This window comes from Lagenorhynchus albirostris, chromosome X, assembly GCF_949774975.1.
Source record: "Lagenorhynchus albirostris chromosome X, mLagAlb1.1, whole genome shotgun sequence".
In the NCBI taxonomy this organism is placed as follows: Eukaryota; Metazoa; Chordata; class Mammalia; order Artiodactyla; family Delphinidae; genus Lagenorhynchus; species Lagenorhynchus albirostris.
In genome coordinates, this window is record NC_083116.1 from 96,445,757 (window position 1) to 96,473,696 (window position 27,940).

Here is a 27,940-nt window from a genome sequence, read left to right on the forward strand (position 1 = left end):
TAAAATAAATGTGCATGTATATATGTGTGTGTATATGTATTTTTCATACATTCTCTGGAGCACACCGACTGATATACATGTTGTTTTTCTATTCAAAAAGATGTCTTTTCATTTGTCTATTTTTGTGTCTTTTAAGAGTGGTTCAAAATTGAAACTTGGTTTCTATAGCCATGGTTTGAGATATAACATTCTGGGCTTGTATGTTCTTTCCTTGGGTTTCTTGACAATGCTGTTCTGCCCTCACAGTACTTTGCATATTACACATGAGAAGTCTGATGCTAGGCAAATTTTCTTACTCATATAAGTAATTTGACCTTGTGCCTGGAAGCCCTGAAGATCTTTTGTCTTAAAAGTCTAAAATTTTAATGAGATATGTCTCAGAGTTGATAGATTAGTGTCAATTTTCTGAAGTACATGGTGGGCCATTTCAATATGTAGATTTAAATTTTCTCTTATTTCTTGGATTAGAGTTTAAAAAAAGGTAATGTCACCAAAGATTAGGCATATTGAGATCATGTGCCTCCTGACATCATGAGCAAATATCAAACCAACAATTTTATAGAGAGACATTCTATAAAATCACTGGCCATTACTTTTTCAAAAGTGAACCAGTGGTCCAGTGGTTAGGACTCGGCACTTTCACTTGCTGGGGCCCCGGGTTCAATCCCTGGTCCAGTCTCTGGTTGGGGAACTGAGACTAAGGAGACAGGACAACTAAGCAAAATGCGCTCCTGAACTGCATCTGGGTCCAGTAAAAGGTCACTAGAGTAGGACAACTGACATAATTTACTAACCAAAGTTTGTTCCTATTATTTGCAACCAAGAAACTAGCCAGTACATATCAGTGGTACAATGATGGGCCCAAGCAGAGTTCCTTGAATTTGGTACTATTATTATAGTTTATATTAAGCATTCACAAACCTTTGAGCATGTTATCCCACTGAATGCTGACTTTCACAAACCTGGAGTATTACCATCCCCGTTATATAGATGAAAAACTTTGATTCAGAGAGGATTAAGGGATTTGCCCAAGATTGTTCAGCTAATAAGTGGTGAATCGGATAACTGAATTCATCTTTATTTCAGTTACAGTGCTTCTTAACTAATGCCTTTTTCTGACAACTCCTTATTTTTCCAGGAAACCACTGCATAGTCTGTCGTGAAAAGGCTGGAAAGAAACCTACCTGAAGCCAAGGTTGGAAGGCCTGATGCCACTGCACGTTTTGGAAATTGTTGGTCGATCACCCATTAAAAAGTAAGTTTATGGCTTCCATATTATTTGGTACTAGTGAAAATGGATTCAGGATAGCATTCCTTCACAAAAGACAGCCAAAGAAAGTAAAAAATCAATTTTCTATTACTCTTAACAGAATTAGGCTATAAGCAGCATCTACCACATGTAGAATCTCAGGTATTTTATAAACCTGGAATATCCCACCGATTAGATATAAAGTGACTGGGTTTTCTCTTTCAGTGTCAGTGGAATAGTCTGCCATGAGCCTGACTTTCCTGCCTCTCACACAAATCTTGACATCATGATTTATGTTCCTGAACAAATTAGACTTAAGAGCAAATCATCAGCAACAGGTATAATAATCTTGGCAGAACATTTATTTTAATTAATTGCTTTCTGCCTACCACAGATGGAAGGGTGCTAATGCCATTTACCCTGTAAGGATTAGTGCTGTCATGTTGATTTTTTTTCTTCTCCTAGAACTTAGTCTCATCAGTTTTAAATTACAAAGGCACTGGTTTACTTCATATTTCATCATAACAATCTAACTTCTGTGGCAATATTTATATAATAAACTTGTGAAAGAAGAATGAATTTTAACTGCTCTGCAGCGTTGTAGATCCCTGTTCCCCAGACATAGGCCCTGTTGGGTTCCATGGGGGTCAGAGTGTTTGCGGAAAATGCCCTCACCCTCATAAACCTGGCAGGGGGTAGTGGTGGTGAACACTTGAATGATTTTAGGGCCATTAGTTTTTCTTTCCTGTGGAGTTATCAGCTTCACTATTTATAGTTCAGTGAGAGGCAAAAAGAAAACAAAAATTTCCTCCACTCTATGGAAGTTTAACACTGTAACTGTCAGCGGTATCCTGCAGTAGTGGTAGAAAACGCAGCTAAATAGACTCCGTCTTCTCAGGTTATTGATTTGATGTTCTTTGCAAAGAAGAGGCAGACAGAGCTAATACTAAACCCAAGTAGGGTTCAAAGAGGTGAATATTACAACTAATTGATTGTGGAGTATGAAGAACTAATAAGGTAAAGAACTAATAAGGTAAAGGCTTAAGGGATACCATTTTAAATTCTTATAGCTTACCCAATTAGATTTTTAAACTTCAGGATTATGTAGCTAAGTTACTTTAGTATGAGAGTTGTGCTGCCCTGCCCCTGGGAAGGAAATTTAAGCCTTCCCTACCTGAAGTCTAAGTAAGTGTGAATTTATCACATATTCTGTACAAATTCAGTAACAAGCATAGTAATTGAAATGTCTTCCTCATATTGGTAATGAATCTCAGGAGGCAGTGAGAATAAACAGTTTGTGTAACAAAACAGCCAATTTTGATTAGATTACAGCCAATTTTGATTAGATTAAAACCCTTTTCAGTTAGGTTTTTACAATATAAAATAGATCTAATATTGAAATGACACAAATTTGGAATCATTATTAACTTTATTTGCCACTCTTTATTATTGGTCCACTTCCACATGAAAAGTAGGGAGCATCTACTTCCACTTAGCATTCTATAGAATAACCAGAGTAACTTACAAAAGGGGAAAAATTACTGAAATCATGCCCCACGATGTCCCCCACATGTTTTTGTGTGTGTAATTACAAGCATCTATAACTCCACAAAGCTAGTTCCTGTTTACATCAATGTAGTATCTATCTTTAATATACACACCTGACCATTCGGATCACCAAACTTTCAGAAGAGGTTAAAAAACAGCTATAGTCTGTCAATCAGATGGAAGTCCAAATCTAAGTGACTATATAAGCACATACATAGTTTAGAGCTGCTTGAAGTTAAAAACCTTTACTCGTTTCAGAGGTATTTACATTAAGACGTTCATGTTCATAGTATACAACAGTCCAATTATCACTTTCACCTGTCCTGTGTAAGGAAGTAAGTTAAGCATTTTAAGCATTTCAAATTCAGTGCATTTTCCCAACACAAACTGTCCTGTATGAAATAAATATTTATTTCAGTGCATGTTTCCAAATATTAAATGGAATGAAATTAATTGTATTAAATGGTTATATCAATCATAGTATTTGAGCATCTATACCACACAGCTATAATTCGCTCCTTTAAAAGAGCATCATCACAGGCACACAAAATAGAGAACACAAATCTGCTTTTTTATACTATCTACTTTACACACTAAAAGATTTATTATAACGAAAATTTCCAAACCCCTTTTCTAAGTTGGCATAAGGAAAGTTCAATCCATTCGAATCTTCTGGTTTGTCATCCTATAAATGATGCTATCATATCCAGGATCCATGTTCCAAATATTGTAAGAGGTGATAATCACAGCCAAGGCCAAGGCGATCATTATCCAAAGTATCATGTTGAAAACCACTGGATATTCAAAATTATACTTATATGCGAGGTTATAGGTACTTGATGGGTCCTTCTACAATAAAGAAATCAAGAGGGAAGAATGTTAAGTTAGGAAATTATCCCAGTTTGCTAGCTATGATTCATTTATCTAACAAACTATATTAATAAGTGGCATAAGAGCTCCTTTTATTAGGAGGAACCAAGAAGGGGAGCCTTCACAGAGAAGGTAAGCACACTGTTTGGTGGAGGTATATATAGTGCTCCAACTGCTTGCAACGCCGATAACGTGACTGTAAGTATACTGTGATCCAGCCAGTTCATGCGCTGGGGAACACACTTGTAGATGTAGATGTGTACCAAGACATGTGCAAGGATATCCATCAACGGGATGGATAATTGTGGCACATCCAGTGGAACATAGAGTAGTTCAGGTCATTTTATCAACTTGCATGGCTCTTAAAAACAATACTGAGCCTTTGCTCAGAGTAAAATACATATAGTATGATTCTAGACAGGCAAAACCAAACATTATTTAAGGATAAATACATAGGTATTAAAACTGTAAAGAAAAAGCCAGGGAATGGTTAGCCAGGGAATGGTTAACATAATATTCAGGAGAGCAATTACCTCTAGATGGGGAGGGTAAAGGAATAAGACAAGAGGGAGCTTCAGAAGAACAAGTATTCTCTTCAGCTTTATAACATTAATTTTTAGAATTCTTCACTAGTATTACATGTTACATACTTTGTATGCTGTGTGTGGAAGGTGTGTCCTGCCAGGGAGGCTTTACATTTGCTTCTGCTGGAGGCCACCGGTCTTACCAGCCTGGGGCTGAGGTTTGTGTCAGTTTCTTGGCCTGGGGCTTCCTAGAACTTGCGGATAGTATAAATTTGAGCCTCAAACCCACATAAAGGTGGCCCTGTGGTTAAGGATTCCCTAGGAGACATTCCACCCCCAGCACATACCCCGACTGCACAGCCCCCAAGCTGCCTTCCTGTCTCCTTCTGCTGGCAGGCAGGCTGTTTTCTAGTCTGCCCTCACTGCGGGCACAGCCCTTTCAGGGTCCCATCAGGGTCCCAGCTTCACGGGGAGGCGTCAGTTCCAACTCCCCACAGAGAGCCCAGTTGCTCAGTAACCCAACTGGAAATGTTCCCAGGACAGCCTAACACAGTTCTCCAGTTCCCTTTCTTAGTTGCTCCTTAAGAGTTTCCTTTACTTTTTTGAGAGTTAAACTGTGCATTCAAGAGGGTGTTTACTTTTTATCCACTATTTTTATCCACTATTTCTAGCTCTGTAGTCGGAAAATTTCGGTTTGTCTAGCCTGCAATGCTGTCTTAAACAGAGGTCTTTCCACTCCGAAACAAGCGCAAACCAGTCACATCTAGATTATCTTGAACACATTCATTACTTTTGAGCATCTCACTCTAAGTCCCACGCAGCGATTGGTAAAACAGAGGAGAGTGCGGGCTGCAAAATGGACCCAAAGAGAGCGTCCATAAACGACTGGGAATCCGCCTGCTCTGAGAGATGAAGCCAGCTGTAAGTAATGTTCTTGGCCGTGCGCACACACACGCTTGTTTTACTAGGGCTGGCACCCTTGCCTATGTCCTCTAAATGCTTAAAAATCAAAGCAAGATCCAGGTCAAAATTGTATTAATAGAGAGTGTACGTAGCCGGAAAATGGGAGACTGTACCACAAAGACAACGTACCCCTGAGAAAAGCAGACTCCACAAGTTGAGAGCGCCACACCACTCCCTCATGTTAACTTCTGAGGTCTCCTTGTAATACCCATATTTGAATTACCTTATGGGCTCTGACACATTTGCTTTTATCCCTAACAGAGTCTTGCATGATCTGATTACAACCCCAAAGAACTGAGCATCACTGGCAAAACACACATACCTACGTGAATAACTACGTGAATAAGAAACCCACGATTTACTGACTGCTCATTCATACTGCCCACGAGTGATACAGGATTTAGTGGGGTTTTTAGAGTTAATCTAAAAACGTACTCACCGCTTGTTTTGCCTCGAGGATAGTCCTAGTCTTCCTCGCAAGGGATGTGTCGAACGATCTGACAGTCACTAACTCTACCACTGCATTCCCACCGTAGAGATTGTACATGTCATCTGCAAACTGAAGAGTTACTGACGTTACTATGAATCTCAAAACACATACTTATTTAAAATTTTTGTAAAGCTTCTGTGCACTACAAGAAAAAATACAAATACCTACTGGCTCATGAAATACAGTGTGTCTTAAAATAGGCAAGTCTTAAAGGTTTAAATATTCAGAAAAGTGTTAAGATTCTATAAACGTTCAAAATAAAATTACTTCCAGAAAGGAGTAGTCACTGAATTTGTTGGTGTATAAGTTGGGGGCAGGGAAGTAGGAAAAATGAAATCTTTGTTGTCTCTGGTTGATTGCAAACATCTACAAAGATTTAACTATGAAGCCTCACTGAAGAGCTGCAGGTGAATAACGTCAAGGGCAGAAGAAAACTAGCATTTACTAGTATCTGCTAAATGTCTGGTACCGTGCTAAGTGTTCTCCTTCGGTTATTTCATAGGGATTAACGGGGATTTACTAGTATCTGCTAAATGTCTGGTACTGTGCTAAGTGTTCTCCTTCGGTTATTTCATGGGGATTAACGGGGACAGAGTTTCGGGGAAGCTGAAAGTTCTGGCGATGGATGGTGGTACAGTTGCCCAACAATGTGAATGTACTTAGTGCCACAGAGCTGTATATACTTAGAAATGGTTAAATGGTAAATTTATGTTAGATATATTTTACCAGAGACATCCCTGGGATTTCCCTGGTGGTCCAGTGGTTAGGACTTGGCACTTTCACTGCCGGGGCCCGGGTTCGATCCCTGGTCGAGGAACTAAGATCCTGCAAGCCGCTCGGCAAGGCCAAAAAAAAGACAAAAGACAGACATCCCAACATACACCTGTGACCTACTCCATCCTCCGTCACTGAAATTAGAGGGCCCCTCAAAGAAGGTGAGTAAAAAGACTTCAATCAATAATTTCACTAAGCAGATTTTTCCCTAAAAGTCAAGTGCTCTAACTGCTCACACCCCATTCACTGATGGTTTAAATGGTTTACCTTTTGTAGAGCATCAACAAGGATCTTAGAAGCATCTCTAAATTGTTCAGAGTCTTCCCCGTAACGTTTCCCAATTTCGTCCAAACCTGCCAGCTCCAGTGAGTATAAATCAGGAGAATGATCCTTGGCTAGATGCTTATGTCGAGACAACTTAGGAGAACAAACAAAAGGAAATAGATGAAGTATTGTCAAACACAGCCAGTTGGAGTTTTACACCTAACTAAACTAGGCAGAAACACCCCAGGGTACCACAATAGTCTAGAACGGTGGCAAACAGAACTGGTTTAAATGGGAGTTTCTGATAAAACAAATCCAACACAAATCTCATTTTTAGGAGCAGTTATAATAAAAGCTCTTTTAAAAATTAAAAATTTCTTAGTTTAAAAACCTCAGGTCCGGGCCAGGGTATGAGAGAGCAGATGGTTGGACCAGACTGATCCCAGAAGAGACGAGCCATCAGTGCTCACAGAGCAGTCACCTCCCACACCACCAGCACTACACTTCCACACTCCCCAAACCAACCCCACTGAGAGTTTGGGCAACAACTTCAGAAGACGGCACACGGGTAAGATTTTCTATTTCATCATAGGAGGGTTTTTTTAAAAAAGTCATTCACCAAAATCACCAAAAAAAAAAAAAAATATATATATATATATATATATATATATACACACACACACTACAGGCATATATATTCCCTTCCTGACTTGGTCGACTGCATTATTAGTCCAAACTGTTTAAGTCTTGATGTCTGAGTCTTGATGTCTGACAAGAAATCAACAGGTCAGAAGCCTGTGTTCTTGGAAGATATATTAATACTATCCCTCCTAAAGGTAGAAATGCAAAGTAATTTGTTAACGTGCGATGAGTTCAAACTTCCCAACACCACCGCTGATTTCTCAACTTCCATGGAATCATAAATCTAGGGCACATAACTTTTTGACTGGTTTCACTATCATTCAAGGACTCTCTAGAAATGTCTTCCGGAACCAGAATAAATGGAACTGAAAAATTAGAGAAGCCTACTTACCAGACTTGAAATATCATGTAGCACTTGCAGTTCAGAAAGAAAAAGCAGATCAACCTGCAGAGAGCAGAAAGAAATGAGCATTATTTTATTTTATTTTATTTATTTATTTATTTATTTATTTTTTTGCGGTACACGGGCCTCTCACTGTTGTGGCCTCTCCCGTTGCGGAGCACAGGATCCGGACGTGCAGGCTCAGCGGCCATGGCTCACGGGCCCAGCCGCTCCGCGGCATGTGGGATCTTCCCAGACCGGGCCACGAACCCGCGTCCCCTGCATCGGCAGGCGGACTCCCAACCACTGTGCCACCAGGGAAGCCCAACAGCTTTATTTTTGATAAAGCTGTGATAAAGCATCTAAACTCTAAACTGGTTTTCCCTCAGGACATCAGAACATTCTGGCGCACTGCAACGAGGTCCTGCCAATAGCCTACTTTGCTCACATCCCTTGAAGAATAAAAGATGGTGGTCCTGGTCATCCAGAGTAGGTGAAGAAGGGAGGCTACCACAAAGGTGGCACGCCATGTGGTTAAGAGGGTGCATGAACAGGTGGTGAAGCTGGCATACAGGAGTCAAAAGTAAGGGTGGTGCCCTCCACTGTACAGTCAAGAATGAATTAGAAAAATGAGGCAACACATCAAAAGTGGCAGTGAATAATGGCTCCCACATTACCAGGTCCACACAGCTCTACCAACTAGTTACTGTGATTTCTGGCCTGTCAGGATCAATTGGTGGCAACCCTTGCGCTAGAACGTAGTGCTATTTATTACTACAGATCAGCTCACAAACAGAGTCAATTCATTCATGAGATTCATTTTTTAAAAATTACACTAAAGGAAAAGAATCTACTCCAAGCAATAAACTAGCAAAACTTTTCATTTTCTAAAAGGTCAAGTTTGCTCTAAAGTCAGGAGCATAAGAAATGGGAAATTACTAATGATGTTCATTTATTCATTCAATAACTGTACTACTTACTTCATTGTTCCTACTCAGAGAATTGAGGGGAAGTGAACTGAGAACAGAGTTTTCTTGAAACAGTCGATTGCGGAGCTGTCTTAGTGTTACTGAGAGATCTTCAAAAACCGAGTTTGCCTTCCCCACCATGTACACTCTCTGCAAGAATCCAAAAATTTTGTTACATTCTACACAATTCCAATATACAGAGGTCTGTCAGCATTTTTCATAAATTTTCATTAAATAAAGAAAGCTTATTTTTTAAAGCATTTAAAATAAAAACTGTATCACACTTACTTCCTCACTGGGAGCCAACTGTAAAACTACAGGAGTTTCTTCAGAAAATAAGGAGTGAATGGAATTTGCAACGCTGTCAAGACTAAAAGGAACTGCCTGAAATTTAATAGTGAGATCTTAATTATTATCAGAACCAAAATGGGAAGAAAAATCATTTACATAGTATTAAAAAAAGAGCCTTAAAAAAAATGTACCAGCATTTTCTGTGGAAATCAAAACATCATATCCAAACACAAAGAGCCCTTTTGAGGGCACAAGAAGATTAAGCAGCCCCTAGTGGGCCAATGAGTGTGTCTCCAAATGTGCCTATATGAGAAAAAACGTGCAAAATAAAGGACAAAACATTACCTTCCACAAACGACCACTTTCTGGTGGTCATTCAGGTATTTTAAGCAGCAATACATCTGGTTTCAATATTGATAAAATGTGCCACAATGAATGTATATTCTACAATAATGATAATGTATTAACTTGCATTTAAGAGAAGGTCAAAGGAATTTGAAGACTTGAATATAATTGAAAGAGACCATTTTTCATTTCAGAATTTTAAAAATGTTTATAAGATGTAGGGTTTGGTCTTCAGATAGACTGAAGACTCAGGCAAGGCATAAAGTATGTCACAAGAATTCTGAATGTGAAATTTATCTTGGGAACACATGATATTAATAAACCGAAATAGCTAATTGTGATAAAATGTACTTTTTTCCGTGAATTTATTATTAAAGTGAAACATACACATAATATGGTGCACAGATCTTGGAGTCAAAGCTCAAGGAATATTTACAAATGGATATGCTCATATAAGCCAACCAGAGCAAAACATCAGCGCCCTACAAGCCTCTCTCCCCACTCCCTCCACCCCCAGGGGTAACCAAAATTCTGACGTCTATTCCCATAGACCTGTTTTTGCCCCACATTATTTTTTAAAATAAATTATGGTAATTTTCCCCTCAAAAACTTATTTTATTCTTAATATTATTACAACAAGCAGTACAGTAGTAATGTTTTTGTTTTAATGGAGATTTCGTCCAGTGATTTTTTTCCCCCAGTAATTCCCTTTACTATTATTAAAAGGTTCATGTGTATAAGTAGCTCGTTAATGTGGGCCAGGCAGAAATAAATGTGATTAATAAACGTGAAGTGTAATCTATTTTTACTCTTACACAAGATGCATATTAACTCTTCCCCAAATTCTCTTAAAATAAGTTAATGAGTAACTGAAGAAGGGGAAGAGTTCCAGCTTGCAAAAGCATCCTGTTACAAGCTCCCTGAGTCAGCCACAAGCGCTCCTCCTTTTGCAAGCACACACTTCACTTCCTTGGGCTTTGGAAGGAATACGAGAACATGTAACAAACTCTCCAGCCTCATTTCACCTCAGTGGCACACACAGCAGGAAAGTTGAAGATTAAAGGTAACGTGTCCCTAGCAATCAAATTGGAGAAGCTACTGAGTCAGGTGAGCGCCAAACTGTGAAAGAAAAGAAAAAATTATATAGACTGCTATACTATAAAAGGAAAAAAGGTCACGCTTAAAATCCCATGACTGTTTTCTTCTACTACGTTATAAGGATACACATGTTTGTCCTGGGAAAAATGTAAATTCTGTATCTACAGGACTTGAAAATCTAATGATAACAGCTAGCTAATCAAATAGAAGCTTTAGTGGAATTCTAAGGCTTTTTTTTTGGGGGGGGGGTGATTTTTCCCTCAGAGCTTTATATCTTTCCACCTACTGCCACTAAAAGGATTAGAAGCAGTCAGTCAGGGTCAAGCAATAACATGACCTCTTTTTAAATGTTTAGTTTTGGATTGTAGGCTAATGAAAATCTTAATGGCATATTGGATTTTTAATATACTTTATTTTTTGGCTGTGCTGTGTGGCCTATGGGATCGTAGTTTCCCGACCACGGATGGAACCTGTGCCCCCTGCAGTGGAAGCGCGGCGTCTTAACCACTGGACCAGGGACGTCCCATATATACATTTTGTTTTGTTTTGTTTCCCTTTTTTGCGGTACGCAGGCCTCTCACTGCTGTGGCCTCTCCCGCTGCGGAGCGCAGGCTCAGCGGCCATGGCTCACAGGCCCAGCCGCTCCGCGGCATGTGGGATCCTCCCGGACTGGGGCACGAACCCGTGTCCCCTGCATCAGCAGGCAGACTCTCAACCACTGCGCCACCAGGGAAGCCCCCATATATACGGTTTTAAAAGAGATCTTCTACAGTGATTTTCACAGAAATCACATAACAAGCTACTTAATAATCTTTGCGAAGACTAAAAGTATCTTTTTCACGTCTTGCATTTTTATTGTTCCCTTCCTTCCATTTACTCTGAAATTCTTTAGGTTTCTTTAGCTCATTAATTTCCAATCTTTTAAATTATCTAACATGTGCCTGTAGGGTTATAAATTTTCCTGCTTCTTACCACTTTAGCTGTGCCCCACAATTTTTAAATATATGGCACATTTGTGATATTCAGTTCCAAATAATTTCAACACTTCCACCATAATTTTCTCCTCAACCAATGAATTATTTAGGACTGTGTCTATTCCAGCTATCTTTTCTTGTTGGCTTTTTAAAAATTAATTTTTAAGAGTTATATATATACATGCGGTTTAAAGAGACAATTATCTAAGACTTTCTATGGAAGATAAGTTTGCGCATCCATTTCCTATTTCTATGAGGTACTTTCTTTCCTCCCCCATCTTTTTTCTTCCTCACTTCGAGTTAGTTTTTCCAGTTTTATTGAGATACCGTTAACATACATCACTGTGTAAGTTTTAAGGTATACAACATGATGGTTTGACTTACATATACTGTGAAATGATTACTGCAATAAGTTTAGTGAACATCCATCATCTCATAGATACAAAAAAAAGAGAAAGCAAAAAAGAAAATTTTTTTTCCTTGTGATAACTTAGAATTTACCCTCTTGACAACTTTCACATGTATCACACAGCAGTGTTAACTACAGTCATCATGCTGACTGAACATTAATTACATCCTTAGTACCTATTTATAGCACTCACCTTCAAATCTTTTGTTTCCTTTTCTTTTTACCACCACCTCTAAATGTTTATACTACTCCATACTGATTTTTTAATTTTAGGCATTATGTATTTATCGCCCATTATAGAAAATGAGGATCTAGCTCTCCCACATTACCAACCACAGCCCTATCCCCTTACAAGCACTCTCTCTCTCCACTCTCCCAATAGTTACAATTTTCATTTCTGTATCATTTTATTATAACTAAACAATATTCTCAGCCTAGCTTCATACTATGCAATTCCTGCTTTTCCTTTCTTGCGCTTCTGGTCCCTAATGGCAATGATGAGAAATCTGCTACCATTTTGCTCTCATTCCTTTGTCATGACAGCGTCTTTTCTCTCTGGCAAGATTATTAGCGTCCGCGTCCTTGACAGTTCTTCAATTTCACTATATTTAGGTGTTGATTTGGCTTTAGTCTACCTCAGTGTGCTCTAAACCTGAGGAGTCGTTCTTGTGTTTGTTTCTACCATTTCCAAGCATTTTTTAAGGTATCATTTGTTACTGTATTCAGATTTAACTGCATTGTGGTCAGAGAGGGTGGTTTATATGATACTGATTATTATCCACTGAGATTTGCCTTGTGGCCTAGTACCTGGTCATTTTTTGTAAGCATGTCATGTGTGCTTGGAGATAATCTATACTAGACCACAGGAAAAGTGTGAAACATGCCCCACCACCAAAATCAACATCATATAGACCAGTGTTACAATGCAGTGAAATTAGAAACTGAAAAATCAAAACTTATTTTGAAAGAACCCATATGTTACAACACTTCTAAATAACTCATGGGTTAAAGAAATCAGTAGAAATTACAAAATATTTTTAAGTGAAAATGAAAGCACCACATATCAAAAATATCTTTTAACTGCCTCTGGTTTCTATCCCTTCCTTTAACTCTTTCACAATTTTAATGTATGTATTTTTAAATCTCTTTTTGAGGCTGGTCTGTTATCTGCAGTAGTTCTAGGGGGATGAATTCTGTTTGTCGCACCTGCTGACTTTCTCATGGCGTTTTTTTCCTTCAAGTGTTTGGTAAATTCAACTCCTCTTCGATTCTTTTTTACCGAAGGAGCCCTGGGCTGGGGAGGTGTCTGTGTGGGGTGGACTGTGTGAATCCGGAGCATGTGACTGCACAGCACAAGCCCATAGTTCCGATTTCTCTTAGGGGGGCTCTTTGGGCCCCACAGCTAAGGGTGGCAACCCAGCTCCTTCATGGTAGCCCTGGGGCAGCTGGGGTTTTAACAGTCCTCCTTTCAAGAACAAGACAGCATTTTATAGCCCCAGGCTTTCTGTAGGGAACACAATTTCACCTTCAGCTCCTGCTCACCACTGTGGCTTTTGAATTCCCTATTCATATCTGGCACCTGTGTGTACCCCTTGCTTGCTTTCGAGTTTAGTGATACATGTAAAGATGTTTGGTGACTTCTATATGCTTACAGTAGAAGGATGGCCTCTCACAACAGCTCAGTCAGCCATATTGCCTGAAAGGCCAGTGAAGGGATAAGTGAGCCAGCAAAACTGCCTCCAGTCTCCTTCTTACTCAAAAATGATAAAATTCTGAAGGGAAGGTGACAAAATAATGCCCTAGAAAATGTCAGCAGGTTACACCCTCAACTGGTTTCTCTTTTTTGAGCCTCTGACTATTCTGAGAGTGGGCCAATTTCTCTGTTACCTTAGAAAGTATTCTCATCCATGGCAAACAGCCAAGTCTCAATAAATTTACAACCATCATGTAATTAAAAAAAGACTATCAGTGCATTAAAAAAAAAACACGAGTGCTTAGAACACAATCCATAATGACAGCTGACAAAACAAAATTTTAAATGCATCCCTTTAATTCTTTATAATAAATACTCACATTTTCCAAAGGGTACGAAATGACACTGCCTGGGGGTAGAGCAAGCTTGTCCACTCCCTTCACCATCACCATAACGGTAGCCCGAGGACGGTGGAATAGGTTACCCACTGCGAGTCCCGGCCAAGAAAGGTCCTACACATTGAAAAGTGTGAAACTGTCCCAATTATCAACTCAGGAAACCATTTCCCTAATAACATCTAACAAGCAGAATTACGGGGTACTGGGATGACACTGGCAATGAAAACTCACACGGACAGCAAATGTCTTATTTAAAGCAGTAGTTGCAATCTCCTAATTGAGGATGCTGATTTCTACCTTCTTCGTTTTCTTAAACTTCTACAGACTTGAAACAATAAAGTCTAATAATAAGTCATCTCAAACCTTCTGTGGAAAAAAGCAGGCAAATAAACAAAATGTAGGTACTTTTCAAATTCCAGATTACAAAACATTCTCTTTTCCATATAACCATGGACATTTTCTTCCCTCACATCATTCTTTGCCCTTACCTACAGCATCACTTTTCTTTCACAGTGACACAGCAAGGCTACCATTACAACATTCTCTTTAGACTAAGTGCTTTATAAATAAAATTCCTGCTGAAAGTAACTCTCAGTAGTTGATTAGTAATTATTTCTAAAGGTTACTTTGACAGCCATTTGTAGTCAAAATTAAGTTTGTAAAGAACTAGGTACAAATTTCATCCTTAAATGTAAACAACCCATCAGGTTCACGCAAGGAACGCGGGGGCTCCACCCAAAGGCCCAGCAGAGGCAGCTCCCATGCATTGCTTCTGGTTTCAAGGGCACTCAGGACCTAGGAAGAATGTTCCTTTGAGTGATTGATGACATCTAGAGACCACCTCAAAAGCACCAAAGTTTAAAGTGGGAGGAGACAGGAAGACAAAGCAAACTCCATCTCCTTTCTTCCAGCCCTGAGCTTTATAAAATGTCTCATACTGACGGGACCTAGGCCCCCTACGCAACAATCATGTAAGCAGCCAGTTATTACAAAAGGTTATGGCTACTGACCACACTATTTTCCTAAATTCAGGTAAGATGCATATACATTTTATCATTCATAAACAATTGCAATGGACTGAATGTACGTGTCTCCTCAAAATTCATATTGCAAAATCCTAATCCCTCCAGTATGACGGTATTAGGAGTAGGGGCCTTAGGGAGGTGACTACATTATGAGGACGGAATCCTCGTGAATGAGCTTAGAGCGCCCTTATAGAGGGGACCCCAGAGGGCTCTCTCCGGCTCTCTCCACCATGTGAGGGTACGACAAGAAGTTGGCAGTCTGCAACCCAGAGAGGGCCTTCACCAGAACCCTACCATGCTGGCGCCCTGACGGCAGACTTCCAGCCCCTGGAACTGTGAGAAATAAATGTTTATAAAGCAGCCAGTCTATGGTACTTTGTAATAGCAGCCTGAACCAAGACACAAATCTATCACGTGTACTGGAAAAACACAATAAAATTATACATCCTATTAATAGTAGGACAGATGCATTCTCTTATATAACAAAGAACGTCACTACTATGAATAAACGATTACATGGTTAATCTTTTATAATGATTTGTTTTCATAACCGAGCTTCGAACACTTATCCAAAATCTCCCTGACTACAAATAAGCTTTTTCCTTTTGTGACCTGGACCTATGTTTGCCCGTTGCTTTCCTGGCATATTAGCAGAAATCAACAAAAATGCTTGCACAAGCAGCTCCAAATATTTTTTTTAAATACACATACTTCTTTCACAGAGAAGCCCATGGACAATGCAGCCACGTCTGGGATTCGCTCTCCTGGTATGGGCCAATTTCCATCCCGGAAAACAACAGACCCTGGTGATCTTAATATACTGAACTCGTTCCCTAAGACACCTGAAAGGAAAACAGATTAATAAATGATCACCATCATAAATCTTTTGTACCCACATTGAAAATTATTAAATATAATACATACTTTCCCATTCTCCATTGACTTTAGCATACTAAATTTTGATTGGACAAAATGCTAAAACCTAAACATCAACAAATTCTTTTTCAAAGTATCACTGTAAGAATTTAAGTCCATACATTCTGCTGTAACAAAGTTACAACTATGAAACAAGATTCTCCTAATGATCTAGGTGCCTTCCTACAGATGGCCCTTAAACAGGGGCATGTGGCAATTTGGCAAGAATTAGAAATCAGCAGCATTTCTCCACATTTTTAAAGAACCAAAACCAAAACCTTGGCCCAGACCAGAAAGGAAGAAAAGAAACTTGAAATCTGTAAATTATTTCTACCATCGAGGGCTTCCCTGATGGCTCAGTGGTTAGGAATCCGCCTGCCAATGCAGGGGACACGGGCTCGAGCCCTGGTCCAGGAGGATCCCACATGCCGTGGAGCGACTGAGCCTGCGCTCTAGAGCCCACGAGCCGCAACTACTGAGCCCACGTGCCACAACTGCTGTAGCCTGCGTGCCTAGAGCCCGTGCTCCGCAACAAGAGAAGCCACTGCATCGAGAAGCCCACACACCACAACGAGGAGTAGACCCCACTCACCGCAACTAGAGAAAGCCCGCGCACAGCCACGAAGACCCAACACAGCCATAAATAAACAAATAAATATTTCTACCATCGATCCTCTCTTGAAAATGCAAATTCATAAAATTCCTAGTATATCACGCCAAAACTTCAGCAGGTTAGTATATCTTAGGATAGATCATAGCTTCCCTTATGTCCCACAGGCAAAGCTATTGAAATGAGTACTGTCAAATGGGGGGTCCACGTTACCAGTCAGAATGTAAAATACTTCAGACTCCAGAAACAAAGTCCAGGACATAGTTTTTCCAAGGCACATATCAAGAGGCTGAGAAAAGGTATTCTGTAATAATAAAATCAACTAGTCTAGGGGTATGGGGCCTGGGATTAAGAGGTGAGAATGAGAATCAAGGGACTATGTTATAGGCCCTCCAAGGCTAAGGATGAGGTAGGTATCTTGCTTCTTCACCCATCGTGAGTTAACCCAATGATGTCTAGATTACACAAGGACAAGTAACTAATGGAAACTTTCGAGTTCCTATGAAAAGATTAGTTCCAAGTCCAAAACAAATCTTGGTCATGCCTAGTACAGGAAAATTAGACTTTAACAAAGCATCACTGTTACTCTCTTGACCTAAGGAAAGTACCACTTACAGGCTATGGGAATAACGTTGGAAGCAACAGTAAATGTTTTGGTGTTGCAGTATTGACAGTAAATAAAAGGCCTCAGGATGGTGCTGATACAACATGAAGAGTTACGAGTTTCATTCAGCACAGCCACTAGAGCAGGAATTTCCAAACTGCTCTACCCGAAGGCAGACAAAAATTAGCAGGATGGAATGGCAGTTTGTAAATGACAGACATCTTGCTTCGCTGAAGTAGTAGTTAACTGCAAACTCTAAGGAAAATGGGGCAGCAAGGAAGGCATACTTTCTGAATACCATACACACTTAAAGAACAATATCTGGATCTGGAGATTGCCTTGTTTGAGATGCAGCCCTACTCACTCGACCCCAGCAGAGCTCTACTAAATTACTTTGCCTCAACTTTATAGTTAGAATCCACTTCCACACCTGTACAACAGTCCTTCAGCAGCCTAGAGCTTCAGAAAACCTTACAAGGACTCCTATACTGAGAAACTGCTGCTTCACGCAGGCATCTCCGGGATACCTGAAAGAAAGTCACCCATCCTCTACCTGAATGTGACCAGTGAATGGGGATGCCACCTCAGCGCCACGTTTGCCAGCAATCATCTCCATTGTCCCAACATTCTAACCTTTTAAAAAGTTTAAGAAGTTGGCTTCCCAACTTCTCTCAACTTCCAGTTTTATCACTCCCAACTCAGTCTCACCAGATAACCTCATCTCCAGCTTCAAGAGAAAGCACAGGAATTCCTCCAGCTTCCTGCTTCCTCTCCCCATCACAAGTTTATCTGCACAAGCCCCTATCCTTATCTCCTCTCCTTCCAGGTGCTGGCAGGGATGTCCCTCCTCCGGTTGAAAATATCCCACGGTTCAGCCTTCAAGGGACCTTCATTCATTCACCTACTGAATTATTCATTCAGGGTTTATTAAGTCTGTATTCTGGAAGAGAGGATGTATCAGGAGTTAGGTGGCTATATGGTTTGGGGCATACGAAGCTGGCCCTGTACAAAAGAGCTCCACGAGGGCAGAGGTTTCAGTCTGTCTTGTTCACACAATATCCCCAGGGCTGAAAACGGTGCCTGGCACACCGGTGCTCAATAGATACTTGTTGATTGAATGAATGAAGCCACATGTTGCACTAGCCGTTTCCCCTCTCAACTGGCTCTTTCGCTTCAGCATAAAAATACGCGTAGGGTGCTCCCATTCTAAAATCCAAACCACAAAACCCTTCCTTTGGTCCTACCAGCCTCCACCTACTTCTGCTTCCCTTCAGACGAAGAATCCTGGAAGAGTTGTCAGCCATCACTGGCTCTGCTACTTCTTCATCTCCTGTTTGCTACCTAACCCACAGCTTCTGACCCCACCATGCCACTGAAATGACTCACCAAATCCCAAAGACAATTTTCAGCCCTCAATGTATGTAACTTCCCAAAGCAACTGATACTGACAACCCCTTCCTTGAAACTCTCCTGCCTTGGCCTCCATAAGCCCGGGCCCCTGGTTTTCCTTCCAATCCCTCCGGCTACTTTTCTCCTCAGTTTCTTCCCCTTCCCATCCTTTAAAGCAGTGACGTCCAAACTTTTGAGATTTCAACCCTTTCAGTATAAAGTTTGAAAGTATTCCCAATATACGTATATTTACTTATAAAGTATACATTTCTAGTATAAAATATATATTCATAATATATTACAGAACACACAAAATAAATAGAAATTTTTTAAAAGGATGACACACCTTAGTATTCTTCCCAATTTAATCATGAGAAAATAGCAGACAAGCCCAAATTGAGGGACAGTCTACAAAAATATCTGACCATTACTATAAAAAAAAAGAAAGAGAGAGAAAATAAAAGACAAATGGAATTTCCAGTACATTCTTCTGGCATCCCAATATCACTGGGCACACTCCACTTTGGAGATCTGCAGCTCCATTTCTGACCCTCACTGCTTTCTATTCTACACTGTTCTACAATGGAGTCTCCCCCTGGCTGAGCCCATCTACTCCTTAAGACTGCAAGCACCAAAAACACACTAATGGCTCCCAGATTTTTATATTCAGCTTAGATTTCCCTTGAACCTTAGGCCTACATACCCCACAGTCAGCTGAGCGTTTCCTTCTAAGTCCCACGGGTCCTTCAAACTCAACAAGTTCAGAACTGAATTCACCATTTTTCCATACACGCCTCCTACATTCTCTGTATCAAAGGATGACACCACCTTCCACCCAGCTGCTTGAATTAGTCATCTTTAAATCCTTCCTCAGCACCACAGCTAATCAACCAATGAATTCTGTCCATCTTTTGTTCTCCTTCTTATCTCACAACCCTTTCCCCTCCATGCCCAGGGGCCTCATCAGGCCCTCCCCACTTCAGGCCCTCCAGAGGCTTGACAGAACTGGCCGCCTTATGACCTGTCATGCCACTCTCAGATCCAGCCTTCCCAGCACCTTTTCAAACTACAGATCTGAACATTCACCCTGCAGCTCAACCACCTTCACTCGATGCCCGGAGCCTTTGAAACAAAATCCAAAATGTAACACCCAAAGCACTTCACCACCCTTCCTTTTGGGATCTCCCCAACTTAACCCCTATGCGTTTCAGCTCCACCAAACTATTCGCTCTTTTGCTCTCACACCTCTGTGCTTTTCTTCCCACCCCAACCTTTCACACATTTGCCGGTGAGGCACCCTGCCAAGGGAAATTCCCCCCCGCCTCCCCAGTCTGAGAGAGAGGTTAAGAATCCTTCCCCTCTTTGGGAACTCCCCACCATACTATGCTGTCATCTATGAATGGGGATGGAATCAACAAGTGAAAAAATAAACAGGTCCTACTTTTGACCTCTGGGGCATCAGTGACCAAACTGAATCCCTCTTCAACGTGACATCCCTTCAAATTCCATGTGTTCACCCTTGGCCTTTTCTCTCCAAGCTAAACATCTGAATTTTTTTCAAATACTCCTCATGACCTGGTATTCATAACCCTAGATCCCTTCCCCTGGTCTCTGGTTTGGTAACACCATTGTAAAGGACTTATATATATTTTTCTCAAATAGAGAAGTCAAATCTCTTAAAGATGTTTTCCATTAAATCACATTTAGTCATTGTGGAAAATAGTAATTTCACCTCATCTGACAAGAGCATGCAGTGCAGAAGCTGACAGGATCAGATTCTTGATCTGTATGAACTAGACTATTATAGTTAGGAAAGCAGGTTCAAACCATATACAGAAGCAATTATTTTGCCTCAGACCAAAACCTAACAAAAACCCCTAAACCTCACTGAATCAAAATAATATCAATCATAACATTAAAACATGGAATTTCAGCGAGATGTTCAGTTACATCACAGTATCAAAAGGAAGATCTTTAAATTTCAAAAACGGAATTTAAAAACTTAAAAAATTCCCCCAAAGAAATTGAGTAGATAGATCAGAACGACCTTGACAGAGCCAGAGACGAAAGGTACAACACAACCTTAAAATTTGGGGGTCACTAAAGTAAGTGTAACTATCATCAACACACAATACTGGGCACCTCCAAGGATGGAGAAAACCTGCAGGTTTCAAAAACATCAAAGGTCTGTACCTTCATGTAGAATTAAACCACCATTCCCAAAGTGGGGCATCTCAGCACCTCACAGAGCAGCGGCACAGGCGTCCTACAGATTTTTAACGTCTAGGTTTTGAATCGACACACTGGGGAACAGGGACCCATTCCTCCAAACTGTTCTCAACTCGGCCTCTTGTTCACCACTGTGCCCCCAGTCCCTGCCCCCATCATTCCCACATTCTCACACCTGTGCCACGACATTGTATAATGGGAAAGGCCCACACTTTGGAACCAGCTGATCTGAGTTCAATTCCAGCTTTGCGGCTTACTACTTGTGTGCTGTTTGGGTAATTTATCTAGGCTTGACCACTCTGTAAAACGAGGGTGATATCCTCTTCTAAGGATTGGTGTAAAATTAACCGAATTACATGATGCACGGTAAGAGGCCAATTATGAGCTGACTTGCATTCCCCTTGTTGAATGCTAGGGAACCTAGGTTCCACGGAGAAAACTACCATTTTTTGACATGTGACCCTAAGAACGTGACTCACATCTTAGTTTCCAAATCCTTAAAATTGGGAACTATTGCAAACTACTGAGAGGAACTTTAAATTCTCCTTGAGAAATAATCATACAAAAACAATTACTCCACCTCCAACTTCCGTATCCTGAAACACTGGGGGGAGTGGGAAGATTTCACCAATTACTGATGATAACCGCTAGAAATGAAGACACCAGAAAAATGCAAAGAAAAGCAGCAGCTAACGGCAACTGAGAAGTCTGCCTTCACTTCTTCGCAGAGGGCTGCAGTTCAACAGTTGACTGAGAAATGCATCCCCGTCCTCCGAAGCGCCTCCCGAGCCGGAAGAGGCTGGAGCAAGACAGGCGGACGCGCCTTTCTTGAAGAGGCAAAGGGTGGAGGCCGGCTCAGGTGCCCCCACGCAGCCCAGCCCCGCCCGGCCCCAGCAAGCCCGCCAGGCCGCGCCGCCACAGGCCGGCCCGGAGAGAAGGCGGAGAAGGAGGCGGCTGGGCCGAGGCCATCGCCAGCTGCCCGCACTGCGGCATCCGCCCCACTGCCGCCCACCCGCGGCCGCCCCCGAGTCCCGCGGCCCGGGGCCTTACCCGCCACCAAGAAGGACAAGAGCACGACGAGCACAGTCATGGTTCCGCGGCGGCCGCAGCAGTGCAGGGCGACACAGAGCTGGCCGGCGGGACGCCAGCGACCACCGCCGCACGAGTGGTTGACGAGCTCGGGCTCGCCCCGACTCCCTAAGCCCGCCCCGTCCTCGCCTCCTCTGGGACGGCTGCAGCCTTCTCCACCAATCGCCAGCTACGCCGCGGCCTGCGGAAGAGACGAAGCCCGGGAAACGTTAGCGTCATGGGCGGAGCCTAACGTGATGGATGGAAGGCCCTGCCAATGGCAGGCAGCGATCAAAGAGCCGGGGAGTTCCTCTCCTGGCCCGTGACGAACGGTCACGGGATGGAGGGTAGGGCGGGTGGTCGGGGGCTGGGGGGATGACGAAACCTGTCGAGGGGTCCAGAGAGCCCACAGGGTGGGGCTGCCTCCCGGGTGCGGACCCTTTCGCCAGTCTCGAGCGACGGTCTCCAACCAGGGTGTCTGTCTGTCCCGGTCGCGTGGCCTCGCCCCGCTACGGGTGCAGCTGTGGAAGCTGCAGGGCTGGTTTGGGTTTCGCTATGACAATTACACAGATGCTGAGCACCTGCTGGGAGGAAGCCAGGCGCTTCGGGAAACCCCTGCACTCCAAGTAGGGGTGCTAGATAAACTACAGGACGCCCAGTTACGTTTGAATTTCAGATAAACAACGATACTTTTTAGCATAAACATGTCGTGAATATTCCATGGGACATACTTATACTAAAAAAAAAGTATCCGTTGTTTATCTGAAATTCAAATATAACTGGGCGTCCTGCATTTTGATTTGCTAAATCTGGCAACCCTATCTAAGATTTTCTGATCTACCAGGAGTTAATTACATTAATTACTTCCTTCATCCATTCACTCAGTGTTAGGCGAAGGCTAGACATAATAATTTGACCAGGATCCTCCCTTCTCACATCTTACGGGGTTTTATTATTATTATTATTAAACCTATGATATGAAGCAAGAAATGACAGTGTATCATCTGTGGTCAGAAAACGATGTCCCAGCCAATGACCTTGAAAGATGGATGTGGTTTCAGTACGCAAGGATAGGAGATGGGGAGGTTCTTTCAGGTAGCAAAAACTAAGCTATGACAGGGAGAAAACCCATCAGGTTAAGCATTAAATGTTTAGTTTAACCAAAGAAGAGGGGCACAAAGTGCTAAAAATTTCAATTAGGGACATGTTTATTGAGGATGTTGAATGTTACATAAAAGAACCACGCTTCAGTTGGTAGGAAATGGGGAGCCACTGAAAGGTGTCTGAGCACTGTTCAGTGCACAAATGCGAGACGAAACTGTTGGGGGGGAAATGCCCTACTATTTCCTCAGTTTCCAATCTCCATTTTCTTCTTGGGATTAATAGAGGGAGAAAAAAAGGAGAGTGGGTTGAAAGCAGTGACCCCAGCAGTTTCTCAGGTATCCTAGGAAAATACTCAGGTTTGAACTGTCTAGAACCCCTACGCTTACCAAAGCCACTCTCAGTTTAGGGAATGGAATCTGGATTTCCTCGCTCAATTTCAGAAAACCCTTGGACTCTCGAATTGGCGTTCTTTCGGAGGAGAATTTGCACAAATGTGATTTTAAAGAAATCTGAAGGGGGAAGGGATATTTTTTCATTAGGAATGTGAAATTATTAGATTACCAAAACTATCTAAAGCAGCTAAGTTCAAAACAACTCTAAAATGACTGGCTTGAAAAAAATAGATATCAATATAAGAATTTAATCATTTTTTTAAAATTCATTTTCAAGCACGATGGAATCATTTCTCTTCACATCAACTAAAATTTCATTCTTTGTGCCTCTTGCTATGTATTGTAGAACAGGTTCTAGACCAAGGCCCTGAAAACGTTTGTCTAAATAATCAGCTAAAAGTGGAGCACAACTCCTGCAATTTCATCCAGCCTAAGAAACAGGGAAAGGAGTGAATTTTTCTGTTCTTGAAAGAGTTCTAGGACATTCTTATTTCTATTAATTTGAAGTAGACTAAAAATATTATAAATAGACTGGAACATAAAATAAATCCTGCCTCTTCCCCCCCCCCAAGAAAACCTCAAAATCTCACAATCTTTCATACTCTATGTCTTGAGAAATAACATCCTTTTTTGAGCTAAGGGTGAACAGCTTGTCCTTTAAACCTAAGACCCCTTTTCATCTGAGGTCTCAAAGGGGCATTGCTGCTCCTTATAGCCTTGAAATGCAGCAGGATAAACGCTGTAGGAAGCTTTCTCCTTGTTTCATAGACTGAGAGATTGAAACCTGGGGGTGGGCATGCGTACTCAAGGTCACCTTCTGAATCGTCAGCAGTTCTGCTTTATGAACACAGCCCTTCTGATTCAATCTTTAGCGCTCAGTAAACAACCGGTGATGTGCAGTTAACTTTTCCATTGAAGCATTTCGAGGTGGATATGTGTGTGGCAGGATAATATTTGAAGTAATGACCCATGTGTTAGCCTAAAAGAACCTCCTCCCCGACTCTTGCCACACCTCTCCTCCCAGGCCAAATAGCCAAGACTCCAGCCATCCATTGCCCTGAGGGGAGGACTCTTGGAGAAGAACCAGAAAACAAAAATGTCAAATTCCTGGTTCTTGAGTTCCCAAAGGAGAGGTCCAGATAGAAGATTTGAAAGAATATGTAATATAGTTTGCTTCCCCAACTCTGCCCCCTCCACCCCTTATTAATTCCAGCAGTAAGTTCTGAGTGATCCCAGAGAGACCACTGTGAGATGGTCTGGTCCCTGCAAATCAGCCATCAGGGAGCCCAGTGGAGGGCTCCTAAATTAAAATTAAGGATTTCTTTTCAAAAGACACAATATACAGAATGGAAAAGTGAGAGAGAAGGAGAGAATAACTTTAGAGGAGAAGCTGACAAACACTGCTGCAGCCTGGTGATCAAGGTCAACATCCACAGTGACAAACCATGTTGACAGTACATACTCTTGACATGATGGGATGAGAATGGCACTCAATCTCTGTGACCTTCCTCCCCAAATCCATAACCCCAGTCTAATCATGAGAAAAACATCAGACAACTCCCAATTGAGGGACATCCTACAAGATATCTGACCGGTGTGCCTCAAAACTATCAGGGTCATCAAAAACAAGGCAAGTCTGAGGAACTGTCACAGCCAAGAGGAGCCTAAGTAGACATGACAACTAAATGTAATGTGGGATCTTGGACGGGATCCTGCAACAGAAAAAGGAAATCTGAATAAAGTATGGATTCTAGTCAAGAATAATGTATCAATATTGGTTCATTAATTGTGACATGTGTGCCGTACTAATGTAAGTTGTTAATAACAGGGAAAGCTGAGTGTGAGGTATATGGGAACTCTCTGTAGTATCTTCTCAATTTTTCTTTAAATCTAAAACGTTCTAAAAAATAAAGTCGATTAAAAAAAAACCCATAAGGTAAGTGAAAATACAAGTCACAAAATGGGAAAAGATCAATTATATCCAGAAAGTGGAAATCACTCCTACAAATCAATAAGACACCACCTGATAGAAAAATGGGCAACTGACTTGAATAGATACTTTGAGAAGAGGAAATAGGAAGGATCAGCAACTATATAAAAAGATGCTCAACTTCATTAGTAGTTAGGGAAACGCAAATTTGAAACCACGAGATACCACGACACACCACTAGATTGGCAAAAGCCTAAAAGTCTGACCATGCCAAGTGTAGGCAAGGATGCGAATCAACTGAAACTCTCATAACATGCTGGTGGGAGTATAAATTGGTACAACGATTTTTGAGAACATTGCCTTGTCTATTAGAGCTGAAGACATACATACCCTATGACCCAGCAGTTCCATTCCTTGGAAGAAATACTATAGGAATATGCACTTACATGTGCCGGAATACACGTACAAGAATGTTCATAACAACACAGTTCATAATAGCCCCAAACTGGAAGCAATTTAAACATCCATTAACAGTAGGCTAGATAATAAATTGTGGTATTGTATGTTTCATACAATGGCATATTATATCGTAATGAAAAGGAATAAATATAAATAACAGATTATGTATTATATATCACATTTATATTTATATTGTATTATATTATATAGAAATAAGAAATGAACAGTATGATTCCATTTATATAAAGTTCAAAACCACACAAAAAGAAAGTATGCTGTTTAGAGACGCAGCATTGGTGGTCAAAGTATAAAGAAAGGCCAGGAAATGATTACCATAAAAATGTCATAGAAGTTACCTATGGGGCGGCAGAGAGAGGGGGATACATCTAAAAGGGACATGAAGATCTGGGGATGCTGGTCATTTCTTAATGACTTAGATGGCTGTTGTTACACTAGCGTTCATTTCATTATTATCCACATTTTGAACATTGATGTTGTATGTTTGTGTCTTATATTTTACAATAAAAAAGGTTTTTAAAATCTAGTTTGCTCGTTTGAATCTTGAGGAGTCGTATCTCCCTTTGACTTGGTAGGAATTATTTGTATGCGATTTCAACTTACGTTTGGAGATTCTTGTGTTTACACAACATGTGTTCAACGAGGGTGGAAGTTTCCAAAGAAAGGCCAGAGTTACGGTTGGCATGTTAACTGCTGTCTTACAAGAGATCTTAGAGATGGTATCTACTGCGGGAATTCACCACAGGGCAAAATCCAGGCTTCAGCCCCCCAGCCTGAGAACAACAGTTCTGTCAGTGTCCCAGAGGGAATCTGACACTGTGACATTGACCCAAAACAATAAAGTCGTAAGTTCTTAAAGTTGCAAATAGCATTTTGACATATATAAGTATGTGGTAGTCTGCATATTCATGACAACCTGGTCAGTGTTTTCTCTCCAAAAATGCAAGTGACACAGGAATCCTAGTTACTCAAAATCAGCTTGGTGAGTATGAAGCCACAGCAAATAGTTAACGAATCAGGCTCTGTTGTACCCATCTCCGCAGCTGGAACACACCCACTGGGCAGACTAGATAATTGTGTCAGACTGACAGGGCACTGTAATAAGCCCCCTTTGGGTTTGACTGCACATACCATACCTCTCCATTCGTGAGAGCTTCCAACCCCCTTCCATGGTCTTCGCCATATTTGTTTTCCTGATTAAACTCTGACTGAGACAGAGCGCAATCTTATTTCCAAGTTTTAGTGGGCACTTCATCTCACTGAGCCACTGGATACTGACTTCAGTGACTGGGTTAGTTTCTCTCCAAACCCCCCTGAAAAACCTAACCAAAAGCACCATGTCCTCTGAACTTACGATGACAGAAGTCAGAATGTTCGTAATCTGAGGGTGAGGGAGATAGACTGAGAAGGGGCACAAGGGAACTTTCTGGGGTGATAGAAATGTTCTGTATCTTGATCTCGACTGTGGTTACATGGGAGATATACATAGATGAAAACACAACAAGCTGTTCACTTAAGATACGTGCATTTTACAGTAGGCAAATTACACCTAAAATATTTTAAGAGTATTCTCAGATTGCACCTAGTAGATGAGTATATTTAAACTAACATGAATAGAAGTTGTTTAATTTTTTCATTCACTCATTCATTCATATATCCAGTGTTGGGTGTTTGCAGTGTGCTCTGTGAACACTGGGTCCTGCTAACTTGGAGATGAACCCTGAATAAATAACCTGAGAATTTACATCCCATATGAAGGGGGAAAGGGGAAAAAGCTTCTTTTCATATGGTTTAGCTCCAAGTTAGCAGGGCCCAGTGTTGACAGAGCGCATTGTAAACATTCAACATTGGATATATGAAGGGATGAATGAATGAATGAACAAATTAACAAATGATGGTTTCTAGTCATACACAAAGTGTATAAGGGAATCTTCTGCTAGTGAAGTGATCACAGTAAGTTCATTTTCCAGATAATTACAAAAGGCAAGAACAAGGTAAGACCATACTTTGGCAACAACTGTTTTCAAGACAGCTTCTGAAGCTGACAGGAGCTGGCTGGGATGCTTGGTCACCTGATCAGGTCCTTGGTCCTCTATTTCCCCCACGGACTCCCCTTCTGTCTTTTTTTTTTTTTTTTTTTTTTTTGGCCACACTGCACAGCATGCAGTATCTTAGTTCCCTGACCAGGGATCGAACCCTGCAGTGGAAGCGCGGAAGTCCCTCCCCTTCTATCTTTTCTGCCATGCTCATTCCGCTTTGGGCCCATGGAATACCCCTCACTCTTTCTCTTCGCTACGCCCTGATTTCCCTGCCTC

At 41.3% G+C, this 27,940-nt stretch overlaps 1 protein-coding gene across 1 annotated transcript; it reads right to left on the reverse strand.

The window, feature by feature from the left end:
* Window positions 1-2,659: 2,659 nt before the first annotated feature.
* On the reverse strand, window positions 2,660-21,878 carry ATP6AP2 (ATPase H+ transporting accessory protein 2). Its single transcript, XM_060137424.1, has 9 exons — window positions 21,705-21,878; window positions 15,619-15,749; window positions 13,865-13,996; window positions 8,963-9,058; window positions 8,687-8,824; window positions 7,716-7,769; window positions 6,686-6,835; window positions 5,594-5,713; window positions 2,660-3,646 (listed from the first exon to the last, which is right to left on the reverse strand). Exons 1-9 carry the CDS (start codon window positions 21,742-21,744, stop codon window positions 3,452-3,454), a joined length of 1,056 nt encoding a protein of 351 aa, XP_059993407.1. The 5' UTR covers window positions 21,745-21,878; the 3' UTR covers window positions 2,660-3,451.
* Between the last annotated feature and the right edge of the window lie 6,062 nt (window positions 21,879-27,940).